General features: G+C 38.7%; 2 protein-coding genes across 6 annotated transcripts in view; one reads left to right on the forward strand and one right to left on the reverse strand.

Annotated features, from left to right (window-relative positions):
- On the forward strand, positions 1-5,682 carry birc2 (baculoviral IAP repeat containing 2). 2 transcript variants are annotated; one of them, XM_046867373.1, is made up of 10 exons: positions 1-100; positions 371-501; positions 1,980-3,604; positions 3,692-3,791; positions 3,919-3,997; positions 4,093-4,135; positions 4,264-4,506; positions 4,587-4,841; positions 5,098-5,139; positions 5,310-5,682. In XM_046867373.1, the coding sequence occupies exons 3-10, from the start codon at positions 2,659-2,661 to the stop codon at positions 5,501-5,503; spliced, it is 1,902 nt and encodes a 633-aa protein (XP_046723329.1). In that variant the 5' UTR covers positions 1-100; positions 371-501; positions 1,980-2,658; the 3' UTR covers positions 5,504-5,682. The 2 variants fall into 2 exon arrangements, with proteins under 2 accessions (XP_046723329.1, XP_046723330.1); XM_046867374.1 differs by lacking the exon at positions 5,098-5,139.
- polq (polymerase (DNA directed), theta) overlaps positions 5,504-24,794 on the reverse strand; it is a 24,680-nt gene continuing 5,389 nt past the window's right edge. The window contains exons 7-32 of one of the 4 annotated variants that reach the window (XM_046867371.1): positions 24,002-24,110; positions 22,935-23,148; positions 22,707-22,848; positions 22,093-22,239; positions 21,346-21,558; positions 20,759-20,901; positions 19,400-19,589; positions 19,176-19,318; positions 16,383-16,576; positions 16,085-16,209; positions 15,734-15,977; positions 13,304-15,528; positions 11,142-11,282; positions 10,858-11,057; positions 9,951-10,191; positions 9,671-9,864; positions 9,424-9,558; positions 8,784-8,958; positions 8,541-8,667; positions 8,335-8,453; positions 8,062-8,246; positions 6,887-6,998; positions 6,676-6,800; positions 6,451-6,592; positions 6,272-6,372; positions 5,504-5,957 (exon numbers count right to left, since the gene is read on the reverse strand). In XM_046867371.1, coding sequence (XP_046723327.1) covers positions 5,844-5,957; positions 6,272-6,372; positions 6,451-6,592; positions 6,676-6,800; positions 6,887-6,998; positions 8,062-8,246; positions 8,335-8,453; positions 8,541-8,667; positions 8,784-8,958; positions 9,424-9,558; positions 9,671-9,864; positions 9,951-10,191; positions 10,858-11,057; positions 11,142-11,282; positions 13,304-15,528; positions 15,734-15,977; positions 16,085-16,209; positions 16,383-16,576; positions 19,176-19,318; positions 19,400-19,589; positions 20,759-20,901; positions 21,346-21,558; positions 22,093-22,239; positions 22,707-22,848; positions 22,935-23,148; positions 24,002-24,110 — 6,200 coding nt within the window. In that variant the 3' untranslated portion in view covers positions 5,504-5,843. Of the gene's footprint in view, positions 5,958-6,271; positions 6,373-6,450; positions 6,593-6,662; positions 6,999-8,056; positions 8,247-8,334; positions 8,454-8,540; positions 8,668-8,783; positions 8,959-9,423; positions 9,559-9,670; positions 9,865-9,950; positions 10,192-10,857; positions 11,061-11,141; positions 11,283-13,303; positions 15,529-15,733; positions 15,978-16,084; positions 16,210-16,382; positions 16,577-19,175; positions 19,319-19,399; positions 19,590-20,758; positions 20,902-21,345; positions 21,559-22,092; positions 22,240-22,706; positions 22,849-22,934; positions 23,149-24,001; positions 24,111-24,794 lie in introns of those variants that run through there. The other 3 variants (XM_046867370.1, XR_006927953.1, XM_046867372.1) reach the window with 3 other exon arrangements.

Below are 24,794 nucleotides of genomic sequence, written 5' to 3' on the forward strand. Positions count from 1 at the left end.
GTACTTTCCAAACCAAAACCGCCCACATACGCTGCCTTCAGCCATTATAAAAGCAAACGCAACAGCGCATTTGCGCGAAACCCGCAGTTTTAATATCCGGGTAAGTGTAATGAAAAATCAAATTCAAATCCTTTATGTATTCTTATGCCACAAATAATATATAAATATTCGTGTACTCATGAAATAATAAAAACCAAATCCGTGTGCTGTGTGTTTTCTCTATTGTCTGGAGAACTTTTACTCTATAATACCATTTTCTGTCTAACGTCTTTATAACATTACACTAATATATATTTAATACAATCCTCTGTCAATTTCTCGTGATATTAAAGTGTGTCTTTTTGATTTCTCTTCAATGTCTCCCTTAAAGTGCTTGGTATTTTCCATTGACGTAAGCAGGAAATCCATTTTGAGTCTCACTACAGGAGAAAGAACAGAAAGAGGCGGTTTATAGGAATCATCTCGACACTGCTCTTCTGGTTGTGGTTTTTTTTTTCTGTGGTAAGTGACATTTTAAAAAATGAGTGATTTCTAATTTCTATATGAATAAGTGTTACTTAGTTCTTGATCTTTATCGCAATTTCACGCACACACACACACATATATATATTCGTATGAGTAAAACCGAGCAACCGCTTTCAAAATGGAGACTGTCAGCTCGGGTTCCCACCGATAGCAAAACGCCTTTCTTTAAAAAATGAACAACAAAAAAATGTTACCGTATTTGAAGGTTTAAAACGTAAACTCTTTTTGACTCTCACACATTATGTTTATAGTCTAAATAATCGTAAATTCCTATTCAACAGGACTTTACGAATACGTGTACAATGAACAGGAATAAAGGGTGTAGTTTGTGGTTGAGAGAAATACAGGAAGTTGCAGCAGAACAGAAATTGACAATTTTTCTTTCAGTATATTTTTCATTTATTGAGTCCAGTCTGTTTAGTCTTATTAAAAATAGTATTCAAAGTTTTTGTTCACTAAATGTTGACAAATGTTCTTTTAAAAGGTGTTAATCCTCTTTTAAACCCGATATCCGATAGTCTACATTCTGGTGTACAATAAATAAATAAATAAATAAATAAAAGAGGAACATTATATCTAGGGTTTAGACAAATAGTCCGGATTAAACTTGAACTGTTTGGTGAATTCCTGTATAATCAGATCATGTGTAAGTTATGTTAATGTCTGGTTGTTCAAAGTCCGAAGTACAACCCCTTTATTCCAGTTAAACCAGACTTTTTTGTTTTTTAAGGCGTGTGTGTAGAGTAGGGTTTCTGCTGCTAGCGATTATTTTAGTAATCCAATATTCTAGCGATTTTTCCACCGAATAATCAGGAGGGAAGTAAATTTTCTTTATTAAAGAATACAAAATAGAGAGGAAATAAGACGGGTCTCCTAAAATAAACAAGTAATGTTTCCTTTTGTAGAAAGATCCCAAACTTTGCGAACCTTCTGGCGTTTTCTTTGGCCCTTGCCAGAGCGCTCCAGAGTTTAGCGGATGGTGCGTCAATAATAATGGTCCGTGGGGAAACACGGTGGTCAGTGTGTAGTTTAATAGACTAAACGAAGCATCAAGGCAAATGAATCCATTTTTGTAATCGATTTACTCGAGTTACTCTAGGAATCGTTTCAGCATACTAGTCTACACGCTATGCACTATTGCCTAAATTATTTGCATCTATGTAAAGAAAGGAAATGCCAGGGATGAGCTAAGGTACACTGTAGTCGGTGTAATTTAAAAACAGAAAGTAGTCAGTGATAAAGAATTTTTTTTTTTTTAGATCGAATCCTGGTATTACAAAGCTGACAATTCTGGGTCCTTGAGCAAGGCTCTTAACCCTCACCTCACCTGTTTCATTGTGTAAATGTGATACTTGTGATAGGTTGTCTATCAGATGATATAAATGCAAATCAGAAGTTTCTCATTTTGTTAGCATTCGATGATCTTTCTGTTTTCCGTTGTTTTTCTTCAACAGGTAACGGCACCACTGAAGCAGAGTGATATCACCGACAGAATCAAACCCCTGTTTCTTAAGCAACATATTTTTATTTCATAATTAGATTAAACCTTCACACATGGATATGTAAACCCCACCCTAAGGGATGTCTTCAGGGAGAAGGGCTTTCTTTACCACAACCAGGAATTTGATAAAAATTGAGTTATTCATTAACACATGATGCATTGTTTAAAGTTTAGATCGTGTCTGGTTTGGTTAATTGTATTTGTTAATGATCCTGGGTGAAGGCATATGGTAGACCTGGACAATCACCCAGTTCAGTTTGTTAATTCACCTTTTGTTTGGCACGTTGTTTTCTAACACGTTTAGTGTGGATTTCATTGGTTCATTGGATGTCCATTCTTGTTTTTATCAGTTTCATCAGAGAAGGTAGTTTGACACAGATAGAATACACTTGCGTTGGAGTTTAGGTTGGTGTAATCTGTAATTAGATTTTTAAGTGGGAGTTTTCAGATGTGTTATGACAGCCAGGAAAAGCCCAATCATCTAAGGGAAAGAAGGTTGTTTGTTCAGCTTATGACTAGTTTTCCAGTCTTGTGACAAACACAAGTTACCATAACTTTTTGTCCTTCGTTCCTCATTAAAATTCAGTGCACTCAATAGCATGTGTCACCAGTGTGCACTTTAGATCCTGGATATGGTAAATAAAGCCCTTCTCCCTGAGGACATCCCTCTTTTTCTATTCATAATGGAAATCCTACAAAATAGTGCTTTTTTAAGGGGTCTGTGTCGTACCAGTGGGCCAGCAGACCTACAATATGATAACTCAAGCGAACTGTTTCGCATTTCAACCTTTGCAAAGTTTTCCTCTTCGGCGACGGTGACCGAGAGAAGCCTGGCTCGCGCCGGGTTCTTCTACACCGGCGTAGGCGATCGGGTCCAGTGTTTCCGCTGCAATGTAATCGTTGATAACTGGCAGTCGGGCGAATGCCCAGCCGAGAGGCATAAGCAGATGTCACCAAGCTGCACCTTCATTCAAAGCTTGCCTTCCACTGCCAATCTTTTGTCCTCCTCCCATTCGGCCTTTTCACCACTGCGCAATGCTACTATCCTGCAACTAAACCTGCCTGTGGCCACTTCAACTTCGGGCCAGATCGATGAGCAAGCTGGATATCTGAATATGAGCAACCTTGCCCCTTCCAGCCCACTGTCATCTCGGGGCGTGGAAGACATGTCTCACCAGAGGCCACCTGCTTGCCACAATCCCAGCATGCGGCGCGAGCAGGATCGCTTGGACTCCTTTCAAAACTGGATCCTCACCACAATCACGCCTGCCGAGCTTGCCAAAGCTGGTTTCTATTATCTCAGCCAGGGAGATAGAGTGGCATGTTTCAGCTGTGGTGGCCACCTGAGCAACTGGGAGCCTGGAGACAGGGCCGTGTCTGAGCACCAAAGGCATTACCCTAATTGCCGATTTGTGAGAGGGGACCGAGCTGATAACATACCCATCAATTCTGGTTTGTCCAACGTGTCCAACCCAGCAATGCAGCAGTGTGAAGAAAGATTGCTAACATTTGTAAACTGGCCTGCAAGAATACCTGTCAGACCAGACCAGCTGGCCAAAGCTGGTTTTTACTATGTTGGTGAGAACAATAGATTTTTCATTAGTTAAGATTGTTTTTTGTATTTGTTAAGCGTTGTATCTAAGGTTTTTTTTTTTTAATGAATAGGCCGCAACGATGATGTAAAGTGCTTCTGTTGTGATGGAGGTCTCAGATGTTGGGAATCGGGAGATGATCCTTGGGTTGAACATGCTAAATGGTTTCCTAGGTAAGTGATTTTATTTGTTAGTGTCTCTCTTACTATTTAGTATGTTTTTAATTTTTAAATTTTTTTTATTAATGGCGTACACTCAATTTCTTTTTTTTCTTTTTTTTTTTCTTATTCCTTCCTTTAGGTGTGAGTACCTTTTGCAAGAAAAGGGACAAGAGTTTGTTCATCAGATCCAAGCCAGATTTCCAAGATTGTTTGAACAGGTATGCAAATATATATCAAATCTGTATATTAGCTGTATTACATGATTTTTCTGATCAAAGAGAGAAACCATGGTTCTTCTTATTTTCCCCCACAGCTCTTAAACAATGGGGACTCGAGGGAATTTGTTGATCCACCTGGTAAGTATTGTGAAACGCGTAGCATTGTGTGTAATATGATGCAGTCATGTGATCAAGCCTTCCACAAAGTTACTGTAACTACCCTTTTCCAATGAATTTGTCTACTTTCCGTTCCTTTTCATTTGCAGTTGTACATTTGGGTCCTGGAGAAGAGCGTTCAGAAGATGCTATAATGATGAACACGCCTGTGGTGAAAGCAGCCTTAGAAATGGGCTTCGAACGCAATTTAGTGAAGCAGACTGTCCAAAGCAAAATTCTCACCAGTGGAGAAAACTATAAAACTGTGCAGGAACTGGTGTCTGATCTGCTGAGTGCTGAGGATGAAAAAAGAGAAGAGGAGCGAGAAATGTTTGCAGAGGAAATGGCATCAGGTACGTGTTCACGCAGGTCCGTATCCCAGTTCAAATCCAGTGTAGAGCATCAGTAATGTTTCCGTTTTTTTTTTTTGTAGATGGCTTTACTTTTCTAAAGAAACACCACGCTGCCCTGACCCAGCGTTTGAAAAGTGTCCAGAGCCTAATGGACCATCTGTTGGAGGAGAACGTCATTTCACAGAAGGAGTATGACATCATACGCAACTGTACGTCAGTCAAGCAGCAGACCGGTCAGCTCATCGATCTGGTCTTGTCAAAGGGGAATGCAGCAGCGGAAGTCTTCCGCAACTGGATCAAAAAGAACGACGTGTACCTCTTGCGAGAGCTTATGGGTATTTATTTTTCACCCTTTTTGGTGTATTGTCTGGTTTTTCAGTGTTAGTCCTTGTCTGGGTAAAACCATTATATATGACACATAGGGCATGTAGGAACACTTAAGTGGGATCCCTCTTAATAAAAAAGTTATGCTCAAAGAACACTTTAGATTTTTTTTTTTTTTTTTTAATATGCAGGGAGATTTCCACAACAAACGTACATCACAACATATTACTGACAATCCATTGAATGTTCTTTTCACTGCATTTTCAGCCCAGACAAATGAAGCTGTATCACCGAGTCAAGATCTTTCAGGTATCCTCAAACAGGTTTTAGTTTTGTTTTTTTATTTATTTTTTGTTTTGGGTGTTTTTAGTATGTAGCTTTGACACTTAAGGGAAATCAGATACAGATTGTGCCCTGAAAGACTTGAGTTAGATGCAAACAGTTTTTCATTTAAGTAATAGAATGTTTTAACTCCACAGACTTGCCCATGGAGGAACAGCTGAGGAGACTTCAAGAAGAGCGCACATGTAAAGTCTGCATGGATAAAGAAGTCAACATCGTCTTTATACCATGTGGGCACCTGGTGGTTTGTAAAGAGTGCGCGCCTTCATTACGCAAGTGCCCCATCTGCAGAGGCTTGGTGAAAGGCACTGTACGCACCTTCCTGTCTTAATTGTGCTAAATTGTTTAGAAGCATACTGTTAAACATAACTGACTAAATTCAATTACACATGGAGAAATGCTTGAGGAAAATGTAAACAGATTGATAAAGTGGTTTTAAAAAAAATTGTCTTGTTTGTTAAAAATGATTTTATTTTATTTTTTCACAATACAATCCATGATTAAGTCTTCTTTAATGTACATATTCATTCAGGAGGATTCAAATAGATGTTAAATACAAAGCAAGAAAAAGTGCATTTGACTTGATTATAGATTCGGTCATATTTAATAAATACAAAATGTAGTAATTTTGTTAAGCAGCACATGTGGTTAAAAAAAATGATATATAAAGTTTAAATATCCAACTCTTGAAGATTTCCCCAACTTGGGCCCACTTTAACCTTTGCTCTGAGCTTCACATACAGTTTCACAGCAGCTTCCATTTCCCGTTTCACAATTTGTGCAACCTGAAAGAAAAGATTTGAATCCCATTAAACCTTTTAAATGTTTTGAACTTTATTTCCTTCAAAATCTTTTCATCTGCCAATTCTCCAATCCACTACTTAGCTTCCCCTCCAAGATACATGCACCCATTATTGTTTCAAACTGTTTCCTTTGAGCCATGAACCATGCTAAGGGTAATTGCTAACTGCTGCTATCTGCAGACATGAGCTCTTAGCTCTAGATTCTTGTGGCTTCTAGCGAACGTGGGCTCATCGATCTATAAACCCGATAAAAGAAAAAACTTGACATTTAAAATTGAACCTATTTGTCTACTCACCTGGATGACATCATCCTCTGCAACCTCATAGATCAGTTCATCATGCAGCTGAAGTATAAAGAAGGCACCTCGAGAGGTTCTGAACCGAGACCTGCCCCGTCCTTGAACAAAACCGCAATTCATTAACATCCTAATAAAGGAAAAACATCATCCTTCACATCAGAGAAACAAGGATTTACCTGTCCCACTGGTATAATGCTTGTGAGACAGCGGTACTTCAGGAAAATCCGTCTCCAGCCTGCGCTGGATGTTGATAGTCGCCAGTTTGACGATATCTGCTGCAGAACCTTGGACTGTTGTATTCACAGCCTGTCGCTCTGCCTGAAGCGTGGAAGAAAACAACTTAGAAAGAACAGCTTTCTTTGCTTTGAATCATTTTGAAGAGATCTAACTGAGAACCTTACGTGAGACCTAATGTACATATTTGACTCCTTGATTCCAGGCAGAAACCGCTTCCTGCCAAGTAACGTCTTCACAAAGCCATTTTTGCTGCAGTTCTTCACAGTCTCACGAAGAAACGCCTGTATGCCTTTGAGGAAAATAAAGCCATGAATGACGAGGCCTAATTAAATACTTAGATGTTCTTTCAAATCTAAGAACTTTCCTGGATTTTACCTGTGTATCTGGACTTGAATGTTTCGATGTAACAAGCAGCATCATTTTCATCAATACCCATTTGCTCTCCTAATGACTTTGCTCCCATGCCATAGATTATACCATAACAAATCTGTAAAAACAGGACGACACTTTCCTCATTTAGCTCCTGGAACATTCTATGAAGCACTATCTAAAAACTTACACATCACTGAACACGGCCACTGTTCAGGCCCAAAAAAAAATACCAAAGAAAATCTAAATATATTCAAGATAACTATCAAAATCCATGCGCGCTATTTAGATTTGACAATGCCGCAAACAAAGGGATAAAAAGAAGAAGAAGAACGCCTGTCAGGCATGCATTGTGGGGCCGAGACACACAAGTCTCACTCTTCTCGACTTACGAACACTTTTCGGGTCCCTATCTATTTTGTAAGTCGGGGGCTACCTGTACACCGCACTTGGGCATGCGTTTCGTTCCTCATAGATCACTGCAAAATATGAACAAGCAAAAACGGTCATTCTCACTTGTGATATTAGCATGTAATTCAATCACCAGCCTTTCTTTGTCCCTTTATATAATAAAAAAACTGCAAAGTTCCCAAAGAGTTTACTTGTTTAAAAGTATGTTGGGGTTTTTTTGAAACACTAACACTGGAGAATCCTTCCATTAATGATAAATAAACCTACAGAAAACTTAAACTACATCAAATTGGTTTTCTTAGAATCGAAACATTTTAACCAACCACACAAGTTTAACGCATTTATTACTAATCTTAGAATATGTGGGGATTCTACTCAGCAAGTCCTGGTGTATTAGATGTTACTTAATAACCATCATGTATTAAAAGTATTAATATAAACCTGTAATTTGCAGCTGAATGACTTTTGCTGTTAACAAAAACGTCTGAACCATTTCGGAAGAATAAAACTAGAGAAATGAGTTCCTAATCTTCATCTTTCACAGCTTTCTAGGAGCTGTATGTGTGGTCTTAACATTCTAGCAAGCATGCCCAACCAACCACAAAATTATTCTGACTCAAAATAAAGAAAAAACATATTACTTTGTTTTTGGCCGATTAGCCAGAGTTGAGAATGACCTCATTTGAAACAGAAAGAAAGACATGCCGGCAAATACCTGCATATATTAGCCGAGACCAGAAGTGCTACATTATTAGAAAGCCGCACATTACTTGTTTAGCTTGTTGTCTCATGCAGTCGTCAACTGACTCGGGATCCACCATTTTCCATTCAGCAGCAATGCTTTTGAAAACATCTTCGCCACTGTTAAGGACCTGAAGAAGCCGTCTGTCACGGGATAAGTGAGCCAAGATGCGGAGTTCTAACTGGGAGTAGTCTGCAGCCAAAATAAATCCCCCTATTAAAAAAAAAAAAAAAAGAAGTATATTGTTTAAAAAAATCCACTAAACATTTCATTAGAATTCATCCTAAAAAAGCTTCTTTACCCGAGAAGGGAACAAAAGCATGTCTCATGCTAACAGAAAAAGGCATCCCCTTCTCTGGGGATCGTCCTGGGTCTTTGATCAGGGATACCAACTGATGGTGTTTCCGAGATATTTTAGCCCTATAAAAATAAATAAAATAAAATAAAAAAAATCAGCAAATAAATGTGTATCGATTTTTAACTATTCTTTGGAGCACAGAACTTTACCTTGTCTTGCTTGAGATGACAGCCATGTTACTTTGTGATGGTTGGCTTTCTCCAATAAGAACTGGCATTTGGATTTCAAAGTCTTTTGGGACATTTTGGATATTGGGTTCGGTGAAACTCACCCTCCCTACATAATTCACAAAAGGGACAAAATGATTGGTTCATTTGTTAAAACGTGGCGATACAAAGATAGAGCAGAACATGTAATCATATTGTCTGAGAATCATCCCTTATGCTTTATACCTGTAGCTGTGTGGGACTGAGATACTGAGTAAATTCTGTCCATCTCTAATTTCGGGTGCCAACACTTTTCTCTTTGCAGAGGAAATACCACCTTGGTCAAGGCATTTGTTATCCTTCTCCACTCTAGAATGACTCCAGGTAACTGATGCAAGGGCTTGAGCTTTTCCAGCACATCCTGTTCAGATAAAGAAATGTGAAAGAGAACGTAAGATGATGACATTTGTGACTAGAATTTTGTTAATTAGCAATGTTTTTTCATTTGACTTTGTCTTGTATAACCCTAGAACTAAAGGCAAAGAAATTTCATAGTTACATTGCGTCTAAAAAAATGTAAACGTTAACGTGAGGTTAAAAAAATCTATAAATATACTTTGTAATGTCCTCTATGCAGTTATCAATTCCTCCAAATGATCAAATATTCCTCTGAACAGCTTTCAGAACCTTTAATCTTTTAACATTTTGGAAGGATTTTTTATTCAATTTTTTGTACATAAATTGTCAATTTGTGGTACATTTTCTTTTTGTGTTCAAAAATAATGGTGGGCGCTTCTAACCTTATCCGCAAAATTGACATTTTAAAGACTGAAGGATGGTGTAAAGTCCAAAGTGTAAACCGATTGAAACCCTCTGTGGAAAATACCTTTGTCGTGCTAAACTGTTTCGAAAGTTTTACACAAGCTCCTGCCCCGGCCCGCCTGGTGTAGCCCAGAGTCTTTTTATTCTTTAGAGAATTTAAATCACCATTCGGAGGTAGCTTCAGTTCAAGGAACAAGACCTAGAAATTACACAAGAGAACAGGTCAAAAGGAGGGGGAAAAACTGAACAACTCCATGGTTGTTTCAGACGGCACACAGAGTTTTTTATAGCTTGAAGAGAGTGAAACAGACCTCAGCAACATCCTCTGGATTGGTCAAGGAGAAGCTGTGACCAGCCAATTGATAGGCCTTGTTTTCCAGGTCAGTAAGTTTAGCCTGCATCACATGTTTCTGAGCTTCGCATTCAGCAACGCTAAACCCAATACCATTCAGCTCCAAAAGGGCTAAGCAATACTGAGTGGGCATCTCTACTCTCTGAAATACATCTGAGAATAACAAAAAAATCATACAAGCAATTTAGTAATTAAAAGAATAACTACGCACTTATAAATATAAAATCTGTAATCAGCACCTAAGAAACCATCTTTTTCCATGAGCACATTAAGTTGTGTCATAACCCTAAAGATAAGAACAGACTCGATGGCTGCTCTGTATCGACCCGAAAGACTTGCGTCTCCATAAATTCCCAGACTTTCCACCCCTTGTCCCGGTCCGATTCCATTCAACAAGGGCAGATCTTCTGGAGTAAAGTTTGTCACCATGTTGTGAAGAGTGCGCTCCTTGAAACCCGGATCCAGAAGCCAACAAGCAACCTAAAATTAACAAAGCTGTGTGAGAACACGTACAAAAAAAACGACAGGCCAGCAACTTAAATGCAAAGGTAAAGAGTGTGCTAAAAAAATCAATGGCAGTGTAATGATATACAGACAATGCAAGAGAACAGAATAAATTTTAATCATTTTCCAATAACATCATATCATCACTCAAGAGTTTTGGTTCTCCTCTACCACGGCAGCATGCCGGTAAACAGATTATTGTTCATTGAAGAAAGATGTGATTTCTGTGTATCGTTATATATTTAGTCAGAGAAATTTCTTATTGCTATAATGTATATTGCATCAGCTTCAAACAGTCATTTCACAGCCTACACCACACTCTTGAATTTAATAAGACAAAAAATATGTATACCCATAATCTGGGAAGCAAAAGACTTTTCAGTCTTGGGGACTTCGGGACTTTTTTGAGGGCTTTTTCACTTTCTCTCTTAATGAATCTATATTAATTGCTTTGATTATATCAAGCATCTGCCAAACAAGTCCCACTGAACAAGTTCTTACTAAAGAATTTATGACTGTTAAAATGAGAACATTGATAGAAATTTGTCATTTGAATTACAAGTATTTCTTTGAGAAGGAAAAAAAAAAAACGAAACAATGAAATCAATGCTTAGTGAAAATTATAATTGCTAAATTCCTCACCTTAGGGTCCTCAAATACGCCTTTCATTGAAAGTCCACATGCCAGGACTAATGTCTTATACACCTGAATACAGTCATAAGTAACGGTCACCCCCTCAGAACCAGATGTAGACCTTGTAATACAATCCTGAATGCTCTTAATCCTTTCTTCCACCGAAAGATTTTCATCAAGTGGAGGTGGCGCTAAGCTTGCACTTATATCTGCTAGGAAAGTAGCAACGTATAGAGCTTTAATAAGTGATTTGAATGCTGTTTACAAAAATAAATAGCATGTTTATTCAGTACCTGTGTCTGCTAGTTCCTGTTGTAGTGACACATAATATGCATCTTTTCCTCCCCAGCATACAGACAAGCCAGTTACAATTAGACTCTCATGTCCTTCAATAGCAAAGCCATCCTTTCTTTTGGTCCTCATCGGGGTAGTTACTTCCAAAGAAAAAATTAAGTAATTAATAAAGCATACTTTTATAAGAAAATAATCAACAGCAAGGTGGTTTGATGTAGTCCACTGTAACGTGATTATCAATTGTTCTTAATTATTTGCCGACGAGCCTAAAGTAACCTCACAGTGTTTTATTCCACTTTTACCACAAAATTTTTAACTGATTGAAAGCACATCATACTTACTATCCATTTAGAGTTTGATTTATAGTTGGAAGATGGTCTTACTTACACAGTAGCAACACTTTTTGTTGCTCTTTTAATAAAAGCTGATCAAAATAATAATATAATTATTGCAGAGAAACTGAGCATGAAGCGCTCTGTCATGGTGTTGCAAGACATAAGTTGCAAATTTACATTTGACTGACACTGTAGACTATTTCCAAAATCTCCTTTCAGGAACATGAACTTGTTTTAACATCAACAATTACCAGTTGTTTTTTATCCGGATATGTGGAGTGTAAAGGTCGACCGATTAATCGGTTTATATAGACTGCTGCAACTATCTGCAAAAATCCATACTGGTACTTGTGTCCGGTGCTGTAGCAGCTGAAAAGGTCTGCTGTCATTAAGGCCCCTAGAGGCAAATTACTGCGCTATTTAGGGGTTCAAGCACGTAGTGCAGAAACCTTAAAGTAATTGTAGCGATTATTATTATTATTATTATTATTATTATTATTCATAGATTAAACATTCGAAAGTGGGGCCACTTTTACTAAAATGGCTATAACTCATGAACAGAATGAGATATCTTCACCGATCTCAGTACACGTGTATGAGCTCAATCTTTCGTCAAATGAAAAAAAATTAAGAGCTTGACCACTTGGTGGCGCTATAACAAGGAAAAGACATTAAAATGACTATGACTTCGCAACTGTTAGTCCAACCGACCTGAAAATTAGCATTGTCAAATTGTCTCTGTTAAAATGAAACAAGGGTCTATGAGGACATTTACGTATTTAAAAAAAATATGGCTGCCATCGGCCAATGAATTTTGAGCACCTATTACACAAGGTTAAAGGAGGCCGATCGGAATGAAACTCGTTTTTTTTCCTTATGAGCTTTAATGCCTTAGTTGCTTGAACCCTGGGAAACTATATTTTACATTTATTAATTACAGTAATCCCCCCGTTTATCGCGGTGCTTACGTTCTAAAACCGCCCGCGGTAAACGTATGCCACCCCAAAAATGGTATTTTATGTATACAGTACTGTACTAACATTTCACTTCCTTTAATAATTAATAATTATATTTGTATTAATAAATTTCATCATTTCAACATAAAGCTCCATAAAAACAATTCCCTATAAGTTTTTTGGTCTATCGTGCTATCCGCAAGAGACCGGGAAAATCAGCCAAACAAATTAGTCATGTGGCCAATGCAATTCTGCGATAAACTGGGGGCACGAGATTCGAACCGCGGTAAAAGCGGTAGAGTACTGTATATACTTTCTTTCGGCTTCTCCCGTTAGGGGTCGCCACAGCGGATCATCCGCATGTTTTGATTTGGCACATGTTTTTACGCTGGATGCCCTTCCCAACGCAACCCTCCCCATTTATCCGGGCTTGGTTCCCTGACTGGGGATCGAACCCGGGCCGTAGCGGTGAGAGCATCCAACCCCTAGACCACCAGGGACCCTCGGTAGAGTACTGTATATAACTCTAATTATTAATAAATATATTCATAATTATTTTATGTTCAAGTTTTTTTTTTAAGCATTGTTTGTTGTTTTGTTTTTGTAATAAATTTCATTACTTCATCAGTTCAGTGAACAGTGAAGTACGATCCAACCTAGAGATCGGTATCAGTAAAATCCACTATTGGTCGACTTCTAGTATAGTGTTCGTTATACAACCTTCTGTGCAAGTTTTTACTACAGAAACAATCATGTATAAACCTATGATTGGCCTTTCCGCTGATAAGCTTTGTTGTTACAGGTAGTAATTTAACGTTACCCCAGAAACTCAGCACAGCATGCTCAATTTCATCTACGAACACAAATTACCTTTTTTAAATTTGCTTCCTATAAGCGGTTCTGGTTGAGCTGTGCCGTCTTTCCTCCCGCACGCAACGGCCAGAGAAAACCTCTTTTTTGTTTTCCACTCTTTTACAAATGTTTTAAAAAGTCTTTTATCACTCACTACATCAATAACTGAGAAAGATTCTGGACTGTTAAAGTTGGAGGCAGACATGGAGGCATCCTGAGAAAGCTGCAGTGAAAAGCCTTCATCATTCAGGGATGTCTCTAACTGTGGCATGGCCTTCGGTGCCACACAAAGTTGCTGATTGTCCTCAAGGCCAGGATTTGGAGATGAATTGAATTTAGACTGTACGCGAGTGTGGTGATTTAGAGGCGAGTGCAGGGAAGAAGTTGTCATTTTGATTCGGGGTGTGACAGGCTCTGGTGTGGGAGGAATGAGATCAAGGTTTACTGAACTTGGTTTCACTTTGGTCACATGTGAACCTGATAACGAGCCTTTATGATTTCCATGCTCAGGCTCAGCTCCAGCAGACACCCCCTCCTGTTCTATCACATTTGCATCTGATTGATCTGGGGGTTCATGTAAGGTTGAAAACTGATCAGACCACTTATCGAAAATGTCCTGCATTCCTGGGCTCAGATGGAATGAAGAACTTGTGACATTTTCTAAACGAGGTGCTTTGCATTGAGACACTTGTATCTCGGACACAATGTCATCTGTGTAACAGGGCTTTTCTGCTTCACTCGAGCCAGGACAGATCTTAAAACCACTGTTCCGCTTCTCCAGATATCGCTCTCCTATAAGCAAAGAATCGCCCCATTCTGACAGGTTAAAAGAAGACTCGCCCCACTGTGCTGCTTCTTGATCTTCCATTTCTGCTTTGTTCTCCATTCTTAATGCCAAGGTTGGATCAGTTAAACTTGTATTTGCATCTACAATATTGTCACTTTTGGGTTCTTCAGCAAATCCTGCCTCGTCTTCCATGGCCTCCAAAATGGAGCTGTCATACAGGCTGTCAAAGAGAAAACTGCTGCTCCTGTTGGGACTGTTGTCCACAGTATCTCCAGGCATCTCATTCATCACAGTGTCTGAATTGTCTGTTTGGGCTTGGGGTTGTGTATTTTGCTTTATGTCACACGATTCGGTTGTTTGGTTCGTAAAATTCAGAAGGTTTTCCAGTTGACTATCAGTCAGTGAAATGTTGTACTTTGGTTTGGCTTTAATTGAAGACAATTCATTAGGAATCTTATCAGAAACTACTGATGCTTCTTTATTTGAATCATTCTTATTTTTCTGTTCAAGGTTCCTCTCTGGAATTAGATTTTCATTTTCAGAACGAGAGATGTGTTCAGTCATAGCATTAATGCGTGTAGATCTTAATTCATTCTTAACCTTTGACTTGCCATTACTTTGAGGCAATTTCTCCTCTTGCAGTAACATTCTTTCAGTCTGAGTGTCAAGCTGAAAACTATCACCAAATTCCTCTAACTCCTCTGTGTACAAGTCTGGAGAATTACACTTTTCCCCTGAAATTAGTATTACTTCAGATGCAACTCTAGACTTTGTGTCAGAGTTCACCAAAATGTCAGCAGAAGTACTGGGTTGTGTTAAAATTAAACGTTTTTCCACTTTAGTCAGCCTTGCCTCAGTATTAATCTTGGTTTCATGTTCTTCCACCCGTCTACGTTTAGATAGTGGTTTTGCAGAATGAGTGTCGTTGCATGAGGTGGAGTTAAATTGTAAATCAGAACTCTGGCTAGAGTTTGCCACTGAGGTTTTTTCAGCAGTATTGCAGCCAATCGGACCCATTTTGTCTTTAGCACGTATAGATTTGAGCACTTTGTGTAATGCGTTAGATTGCTGCTCGGCGTCCATAGTGTTTTCACGATTTCCTGAACTTTTTTGGTTTGTCGAACTTTGAGCGTTATCATCAGATGGATCTCCTTTTACCAGCTTTTTCAAGTTTTCAGTCCTAATATCCGTCTCGTTGGATAAACTCTTCGACAGAGGCTGTAAACCCGAATCTGTCGATTCGTCAGATTTCACTGTAGCATCTGGCGAGGGGGATTCTGGCTTCCACTCCACACCAAGAAGAGCCAGGTCTTGCTGGAGAAGCAGTCTGGCCTCTGACACGATCTGCTGAGCAGCCTCACTCTCAGTCAAGGCCTTTTTCCCACTGACCCAGATACAGCGCATGCTTCTGCGTTCCTGAGCCTCCTCCTCGCTCTCATCCACCGCCTGTCTAGAACTATAATAGCAGAAATCAAAAGCAGTTATCTTTTAAATATACGGGTTCACTCACTGCTTAAATATGTTCTCAAAACCAAAGTTGCTTTATAAAAAAGAATTATATATATAAATAAATAAATCATGGCTGCTAATTTTCAGAACATTTATTTCAGTTCTTAAAATGGTTGGCAACACCACCTAACTGTTTTATTACGAGTAAATACCTTTTAAACGGAACGGCTTTTCTCAAGGCTTTCTCCACATCGACAATGTTTGCACGTGCAACCTCAGCCACTGTAACCAACCCGGCACTGTAGAGCGCTCGTGCTCGCTGGGCGTTCAGCAAAGAGATACGAACCAGATCGCACAGCTCTCGCTGCACTCCGAAGCTCAAGCGACTTTTAAACTGCGACAGCAAGAGCTCCAGGTTGTGCCATCCGAGTCGATTACAGAAGACGGTTACCATACCTGCCATTCAGAATAATGTTACTTACTGTCAGATGCAAATTCAAATCTTAGCAAAGATCTTTTCAAAGAATAGTTTTACAGCTTTGAGTATTAACAAAAGGGGAAACCTGCGTAGGTAGAGGCCGACTGCTGAAGTGACTGAACTTGTCCTCGGCTACAGCCGTACTTTTTTGCTACGACCCCGAGAGGTTCCTCGTTGACCAGATCGAACAATACAAGCGTAGTGAAAAAACTACAATACACACAAAATCATTACAGTACAAATCAAAACATAAAAGGATATTTCTTCCAAGTACTTTGTATTTGTGTTAATCAGAGTAAAATAGACAAAAATACACCACCCCCTCAGCACTAATCAAAAGAATTAAACAATTTTAGTTTAGAACTAGAGAAATGTGATATTACCGTTTGTGAATGGCCATCTGTCGGTGCTGCTTTTCTGTTTTAGCGATTAATTTCCCGCTGACAGACCGTGCCAGAAAGCCTTCCTGAATCCCCACCATCTCTGCAACCCGTTTCATTGCAGAAGGCAGCTGCTCCCACAGACAGAAGAACTGGTACCAGTCTATTGTCGTCCAGTCGACGTATACTGGTGTTATCTGAGAAATAGTAATTCATAAACCAATTCAAATGCTAAACTTATTAGGCTTGTGGGTGCATTACGAGTCAGCTTTACATCATGTCTGTCTAAAACAGGGGTCACCAACCTTTTTAAAACTGAGAGCTACTTCTTGGGTACAGATTAATGTGAAGGGCTACCAGTTTGACACACACTTCTAAAATAACAAATTTGCTCAATTTACCTTTAATTATATGTTATTATTAACAATAACTGATATTCATCTATATCTAGTCATCTATATTTTATTTTGTCTTTTTTTTTTATTCATACCAATGCAAATGTAACAAAAAATGAGATGCAACTCACTGGTAAGTGGCACTATGGTGAGCTATTTTTAGAAAAGGCGACTCATGTGGTCCTTGCGGGCAACCTGGTGCACCATGTTGGTGACCCCTGGGTCTAAATGGGCAACTAATGATTCAATAATAACAGGCAACGATTCATTTGTAAGAGATTTTTTTTTTTCACCTCTCACCTATTTAGGCCTAGCAAACAGGTATTTGAATAAATATTTGTATTATTTGGTTTGAAATGAATGTCATTTAACAAGCCGCATAACATTCTGAAGCTTTGGGGTCTGAAACACAGTGATCCTGCTGATGGGAATGATGGCATACTGCATGGGTCACCAACTGGCGGACTCCGGTCCAAATCTGGACTCCAAGATGCGTCCAGCCGAACCGCGAAGTCTTTTCCCATAATGAAATAAATAAATGCCAAACGGTATTTTTTAATAAAATCACATTTATATTAGACACATCTAGTTCAGCTCAGTAGAGCAGTCTGGGTCGTATGGCGCTATGGGTCGCTACTAAAGTTATGATGCTCACTGGTGTTACGATCAGACGTACAGTTGTGCGTGCAGTGAAGACAGCAAAGAGCGATGTGCAAACAGATGAAACTTTCAGTGAATGAAAAGCAATGCAATACTCAAAAATAAGGAAAGTTGATGCTGAAAACCGAGATTTTTTTTTAGATATATGGGTGGAAAAATACACATTTATTCTTTCTGCATCGAGCTGTAAGAGGCCTGTGTGACTTATCTGCTCAGAGGATGTTGTGGAAACATTAAACACCATTACGAACGTAAGCATAGACACTTTGAAGAAACTTCCCCTTAGCAGTAAGAAGGGGACAGAAAATAAATGAGCTCAAAGCCCAGTACTAGCGATCTACACGGGTTCTCACTCACTCACAGCCCAACAACAAGCATATGAGTGTTCACTGAGAATACAGTGGATTTTAGGAAAACAAATTTTATTTAACTTTTATTTGAGGTTATTTACATTTTTATAGATTTGAAGGAACTGTACAAAATAACAAATAGTGTTTTGCATGTTTAAATTTTTCCAACACTGGCACTTTATTTTTGCCTGTTTGTGTTTCTGATTGATGATATTTTTCTAATTCAACTTAAAGCATAGACGAGAGCAATGTTAAACATTAGATACATTTAGTTAGGTAGAGACAAACAGTGTGAAGTTAAATATGTTATGAGATTTTGTTTTTTGTTTTTTCTGGGGTTTAACCAGTGAGCTATGCGTTCATTACTTATGATCTGCAATCTCAGTTCAGCAGAACCAAAAGCACTTTAGCTTTTTTCTTTTATTTATCTTTTTTTATTCATTTTTTTTATTGTCCAAAAAAAATCATCTATTTAGTCTGGCAAAAAGCATTAATTCATGTTTTTAGGTATATAATTGTGCGGACCTCAGCTAGCGAGGAGGGTTTATTCACTGGACTTCAAGCAATTTTAGTTGGAGACCCCTGGTATACTGTTCCTCCCCTGTCAAACACAGAGGCACTACTCATTTGTAAACAGAAGAGGGCGAATAGCTCTTTCCTCAGACTATCCTACACTGTCATGTACCTGAGCAGCAATGAGATAAGATGCACCTGGCTGGCTTATATCTAGTATCTAGTAAAAAGAACGATAGATTAGAGCCGACTGGTGGGTGGTGATTAGCCCGAAATGAGGGTTACATTTTAAAATATATTGTTTATATCAACATTCAAAACATGAATTTGAATCTCTGGGTTACAAGAAGACTATGTTAAAGGTGTGTTTGTATTAGATAAAATAATATATTGTAATGTGCACTATATGGACCAAGTTTGGAGACACCTGACCAGAAGATTTGTAGATTTGCTTTTTTAACTTTTATAGCAGAGCACGTAGGATCTCCATTGGAAAAAACATGTAAACTACATCTTCATGGAGCTCGCTTTGTGCACAGAGGTACTGTTGTCATGCTAGAATGGGTTTGGGTCTCCTAGTGCAAATGAAGGAAAAATTGAATGTTACTGCATCTCAAGACAACCTACAGTGTACAATTGTGTGCCTCCAACTTCTGATGTAAATGTTTGGGTGTAGAACCTTTTTTTGTTTGTTGTTGTTTTTTTTTACACCAATTTTTTATAGGCAATTCCCAAGTGCCAACATTTCAGATGAGTTGATGGATTGGGTTGAGGAAAAGGAAATGTGCAATCTGCAGGCAGCAGAAGACCCAAAACATTAAAATAGATTTTTTTAAATCATCCAGTATAGCAAAGAGTGAGTCTGAACTGATCCCTACCTGATAAAGGATGTGGAGATCATTTTCGAGAACAAAGCCTTTCATTGCTCTTTGTAGGTCAGCAAAAATGCCCAAAGCTTCTGGTGGCGACAGAGATGATGACAGTGTAGCAGAACCCAGATGAGTAGGGCAGTATTTCTCCTCTGAAAGAAAACAACACAGTTGCACACTGTTAAACTGCAAACTAAGTAAAACCGATCTGCTGTACCTCAGCGTCTCCTTACCATCTCCTTCCTTTTGAATGTGAATGAACTCGTTGTCCATCAGCCAATCCATGCATGCTTCAATGGCCCCACGGCTCCGAGCTGCACCTGGCTGATCAGGTTGCTCAGATGCCAGGCTGGCTGCCAGCAGAGTGCACGACGCATACATCCTCACCTCCTCTGGTGTGCTGGCAACTTCACCTACAATGATCTTATGATGGACAAGACAACAGGTTTTTATATGTGCATGGGCAGCCTCAAGCTTCCCAAATTCCCAATATTAAGTTTGTACTGGCGTACCAGTGCAGATTTATTCATTACTAGAGACTCTAAGCACTTTTGTACGTCGCTCTGGATAAAGGCGTCTGCTAAATGCCGCAAATGTAAATGTAAATGTAAATTCTGGGGAGATTCACAAAGAGTGGACTGCAGCTGGAGTCAGTGCTTCTAGAGCCACCAAACACAGACGTATCCATGGGCTACAACTGACGCATTCTTTGTAGCCACCCCTGAACCAGAGAAGTTTTAGAGCACTTCATGCTTCCCTCTGCTGACCAGCTTTATAGAGATTATCTCATTTTCCAGCAGGATTTGGCACCTGCCCACACTGCCCAAAAGCAGCAAAAGTTGAATGAGCATGGTTTGACTGGCCAGCAAACTCACCAGACCTGAACCCCATAGAGAATCTATAGGGTATTGTCAAGAGGAAAATGAGAAACAAGAGACCCAAAAATGCAAATGAGCTGAAAACCATTGTCAAAGAAACCTGGGCTTCCATACCACCTCAGCAGTGCCACAGACTGATCACCTCCATGCCACGCCAAATTGAAGCAGTAATTAAAGCAAAAGGAGCCCCAACCAAGAATTGAGTACATATACAGTACATTAACATACTCTCCAAAAGGCCAACACAAAAATATTTTTTTGATTGGTATTCTAGTTTTTTGAGATGCATTTGTATACTTTTCTTTTTTTTCCTTTTGTTGCAACTTATAGTTGCAAATTGTAGTTATATTATGTATCTTAATCATTCTGCGATGAGTGCAATGTTTGCACTCATTGTTCTACTTCAGCGTTACAGTATTTTAAACTAGTATTTAGTCAAATATCATGATATTGTTTAACTGAAGCTCCACTGTTACAAATACTCAGACTTACCGACATAAGCTACATAATAAAATGTGAATTTCATGGGTTTAGATGTAAAAGACATTTCACAATCAAATGCAATTTAAACTAAATGAAGAGTTCTGAGTTTTTTCTCAGTTTCATTATTTCTATTTTGTCATGCTACGTTCTTTGCACATACCGTAATGTACATTAAACAGCAAATTAAAAGCATTAAAGATCATGTTTAATAAGTAGTATTGTTGGTGTAACCTCCAGGATGGCTCGGAGCATGCTGGTAGTGACTCCCTCTCCTTCATGCTTTACCAGGCAGCTGCTGATGGGCTTTAGGGAGCCCTGAATTAAACTTATACCCTTCATGCGTTCAGACTCCTTACACACCAAGACGCTCTCACCTAAAGCAAAATTTGGAAGAATAATCAATGTCAAGTGCTTATCCCGATATGTGCCATTTTTAGATTTTAGAATTGTAATCCGCCATGAAGCTCACATCCAGCAATTAAAACCATCCGTGTGGAAACATAGCAAAAGTTCCGCTTGGTGTTCTGATGATTTACATAATTTAAAACACCATAATTAAAACTTTAACAATAATTTTTTGTCTTCATGCTCTATGATGGGTATTGCTTCACAAATAATAAACATTAATTTGCATAAAGCATCCATATTTGTCCATGCTCATGTTGATTAAAGTATTTAAAAAAAAAGGAAGGTACATTTAAAACATATTAAAATGTGCAATTAAGTGAGTTAACTCATGACAATCAGTAATTAATCGCAATTAAATATTTTAATCAATTGACAACCCTAATATAAATATTTATAAAAACGGGACTTGCCGACAGTGTCTACTCCTTTACGTCCTGCTCGTCCTACCATCTGTTTGTAGGTCAGTATGTCCAGCAGATGTCCATTAAACACTGGGGTTCTGATAATGACACGTCGTGCGGGCAGATTTACACCAGAGGACAAAGTGGAGGTGGCAACAAGGACCCTGAGGAAGCCCTGACGAAACGCACCCTCCAGGATGTCCCGCTCATCAAATGTTAAACCTGAATCATAAATTGTGATGGAATGAATGAGTTCAGCTAAATTAAATACAAACTAATTTTACTCATAGATCTACAGAGAAATGACAAATCTGTAACAAAATAAACAAAATTTTGTGTGTGTGTGTGTGTGTGTGTGTGTGTGTGTGTGTGTGTGTGTGTGAGTGAGTGAGTGAGTGAGTGAGTGAGTGAGTGAGTGAGAGAGAGAGAGAGAGAGATATTAAGGAAAGAAAGAAAAAAAAGAAAACAAGGAAAGCCCTTTCATACATAACAAATATGCATTCCTTGAAACTGAATGCAAAAAGACAGAAAAACAGAATCAAGGAACCAAACTAAATAGTAAAAAAAATACAAATTCAGCATATTAACTATAGATACTAAACAATATTGCGGCCTAAAATATTTGACATGTATGAGTATATAAATCTTGAGCTTTTAGCCTGACAAAAAAAAAATACAAATCACCAGAGAATCCCAGACTGAGGTATACAGGACACTTATTCTAAAGGAATGATGGTCAGTATAAAGTCCAGCTACCTGCGTGATGAAAGGCTACGCCCCAGGGAACTGTGCGCTTCAGGATCTCATCAAGACCCGCAGGCGTGCGTTTTAACTGTGCCACAACATCCTGGAGACCCTCATAGTTAAGAGACACAGAGTGTGCTGCGGATTCTGACTGTTTCTCTACAAAAATATATAAATAAATTAGCTTGCATTTAAAGGTCCTGCTTCTTATTTGGTTTTAATACATACAGAAATTATACATTTTTATGTTGAAAAACAAAACATGGCTTAGTCAACTTGATAAACCTGTTCAATCTTAAAATTAAATAAAAATGCTTAAATCTAAAGATTCCCTCAAACAAAACTACATTAACCATCACCTTAGATGCAGTTAACAAATTGCATAAAAATAGATTTTTGAGCAACAGCACTACCAAGAGACATAAATAAATTAGCACTCACTTTAATGTTGTCTAAATTGGCAAACAATGAGATAAAAATATGACTCCAGAGTCTGATGATGAGGTTTATGGGATATGCTATCACACTTATACAGCACTAGTACAGAGGGTTTTCCTTTCTATTTTTAGGTTTTTATAGCCATTATGTCTTTAAATAGTAAAGTCTAAACAGATCAGTGTACAAACCGTAGTGGTAAAGGTTGTAGAACTCCCTCGCAATGCTGTCTGCCAGCTTTTCACACCAGTTCTTAGAGGGACAGAAGAGCAGCGCAGCATGACCAGCCTGCACTGTCTCAAAGCAGAGGCTCACAATGTGGTCATCATCACCCTGAGAACAAAAAAAGATATACTTTTCCTTCTCAGCTCTATACATTAATGATTTACAGTATGTACAGTGCTGTGGAAAATCCTGACCTTTACAGTAAGTGCAGGAGTGAAAGGTCGGACAAGATTCATGGAGCCATTGTATATGTTAACGCCGATCTTGACCCACTCCATCAGTGGCACAGGACGGTAATCTGTGTGGTACAGTTCAGCGTTTAGCCAGCGGGCGAGAAGATCCAAGTTGGGTAAAGTGGCACTCATTCCCACAATCTGCACACCATCAGAGGAATATTTATTCGAGCACCTGCAGTTTATGGCATAGAACACAACCATTATTACATGGGATACAAGAATCTAATGTTGAGTATGTACATATACAGATGGTCCCCGAGTTTTCACACGGCAGGCAAACGTAGCAGCATATGCTCCGCACCCTACTTGCAAACAGGACTCGTTAACACATACATAAGCTGTATATACCGTATAGTTTATACAGTACGGTACTGTAAATCACTCTGATTTGCTAAATAATGTACTATAACTCGTTAAATTATTAACAAATTACAGTATACAGCCCATACTGATCACAGACTCCTGGGTATACTAGGTCTTGACTTACCAGTTACGATGGGGTCATTGGAAACCATCTTCATCGTAAATAGGGCACTACCTGTAACCTTAAGCGATGGCCTGCTCTAAAATCATTATCCTAATTTGTACATTTTGTTATTTGTATCCTTAACCCAAATATTAGAATCTAGTAAGAAATAATTTCCTGCAAATATAATTAATTATATACACTGTACTATTGTCTGTGCTTATATAAATGAAATTTAGCCTCAAATAAAATTTGCTCTGATTGTGAAATGTTTAAAATGCTGATGTTTAGAGAGTGCATTATAAGCTCTTTTATATTACAGTGGATTGACTACTACTATGAAGTTGCATGATTCAAAACTGGACCAGTCCAAAACTGAACATGTGAATTTCTTGGCCGAGTAAAACATTTTGGGGTTATGCATTTTCTTTTAATTACTTAAAGCTCTTAAGTCTGTAGTTTTTTAGGTGCTTTAAAATTTATTCTAAAGTCTAGAATAGATTAAGTCTTTCAGCAGCATATCTAGAAAAACCAGTGTGATATTTAAACAGTGACATACTTCTCTTCTGCTTTCTTTGCAATGTACTGGATTTTAGTCAGCAGGAGTTCCAACAAATATCCACGACCAGAGTCACCCAGCATGTGCAGCTCATCTACAACAACAATCCCTAAGAATGGAAAGAAAAAAAGTGGAACAATATGCACTGATATCACAAAGCACTACTTCTTCTTCTTTCAGCTTCTCCCATTAGGGGTCTCCACAAAGGATCATCCGTCTCCACAACCCACTGTCCTCTACATCTGCCTCTTTCAACCCAACTACCTGCATGTCTTCCCTCACCACATCCATAAACCTCCTCCTTGGTCTTCCTCTATTCCTTCCTCCTGGTGGTTCCATCCTCAGCATTCTCCTACCGATATACCCCATGTCCCTCCTCTGCACATGTCCAAACCATCTCAATCTCATCTCCCTCACCTTGTCTCCAAAACATCCTACATGTGCTGTCCCTCTTATAAACCCATTTCTAATCCTGTCCATCGTCGTCACTCCCAACAAAAACCTCAACATCTTCAGCTCTGCTACCTCCAGCTCCACCTCCTGTCTTTTATTCAATGCTACTGTCTCTAAACCATACAACATCGCAAGTCTCACCGCAGTCCTATAAACTTTCACTTTCAGTTACCCTTCTATCACAAATCACTCCTGTCACTCTTCTCCACCCACTCCACCCTGCCCTCCCTCTCATTCACACACATGTACTCTGTCTTACTCCTACTGACTTTCATTCCCCTTCTGATATCACAAAGCACATAAGACATAAATCAACATATAGTAGCATTACTGCATTAAC

This window comes from Silurus meridionalis, chromosome 15 (genome assembly GCF_014805685.1).
Source record: "Silurus meridionalis isolate SWU-2019-XX chromosome 15, ASM1480568v1, whole genome shotgun sequence".
NCBI lineage: Eukaryota > Metazoa > Chordata > Actinopteri > Siluriformes > Siluridae > Silurus > Silurus meridionalis.

Coding starts and splice junctions, on each gene's coding strand:
- birc2 (XM_046867373.1), top strand. CDS start 2,659: ATGGTAAATAAAGCCCTTCTCCCTGAGGACATCCCTCTTTTTCTATTC. Junction 3,998..4,092: donor TTCCAAGATTGTTTGAACAG/GTATGCAAATAT, acceptor TTTCCCCCACAG/CTCTTAAACAATGGGGACTC. Junction 4,842..5,097: donor CCTCTTGCGAGAGCTTATGG/GTATTTATTTTT, acceptor CTGCATTTTCAG/CCCAGACAAATGAAGCTGTA.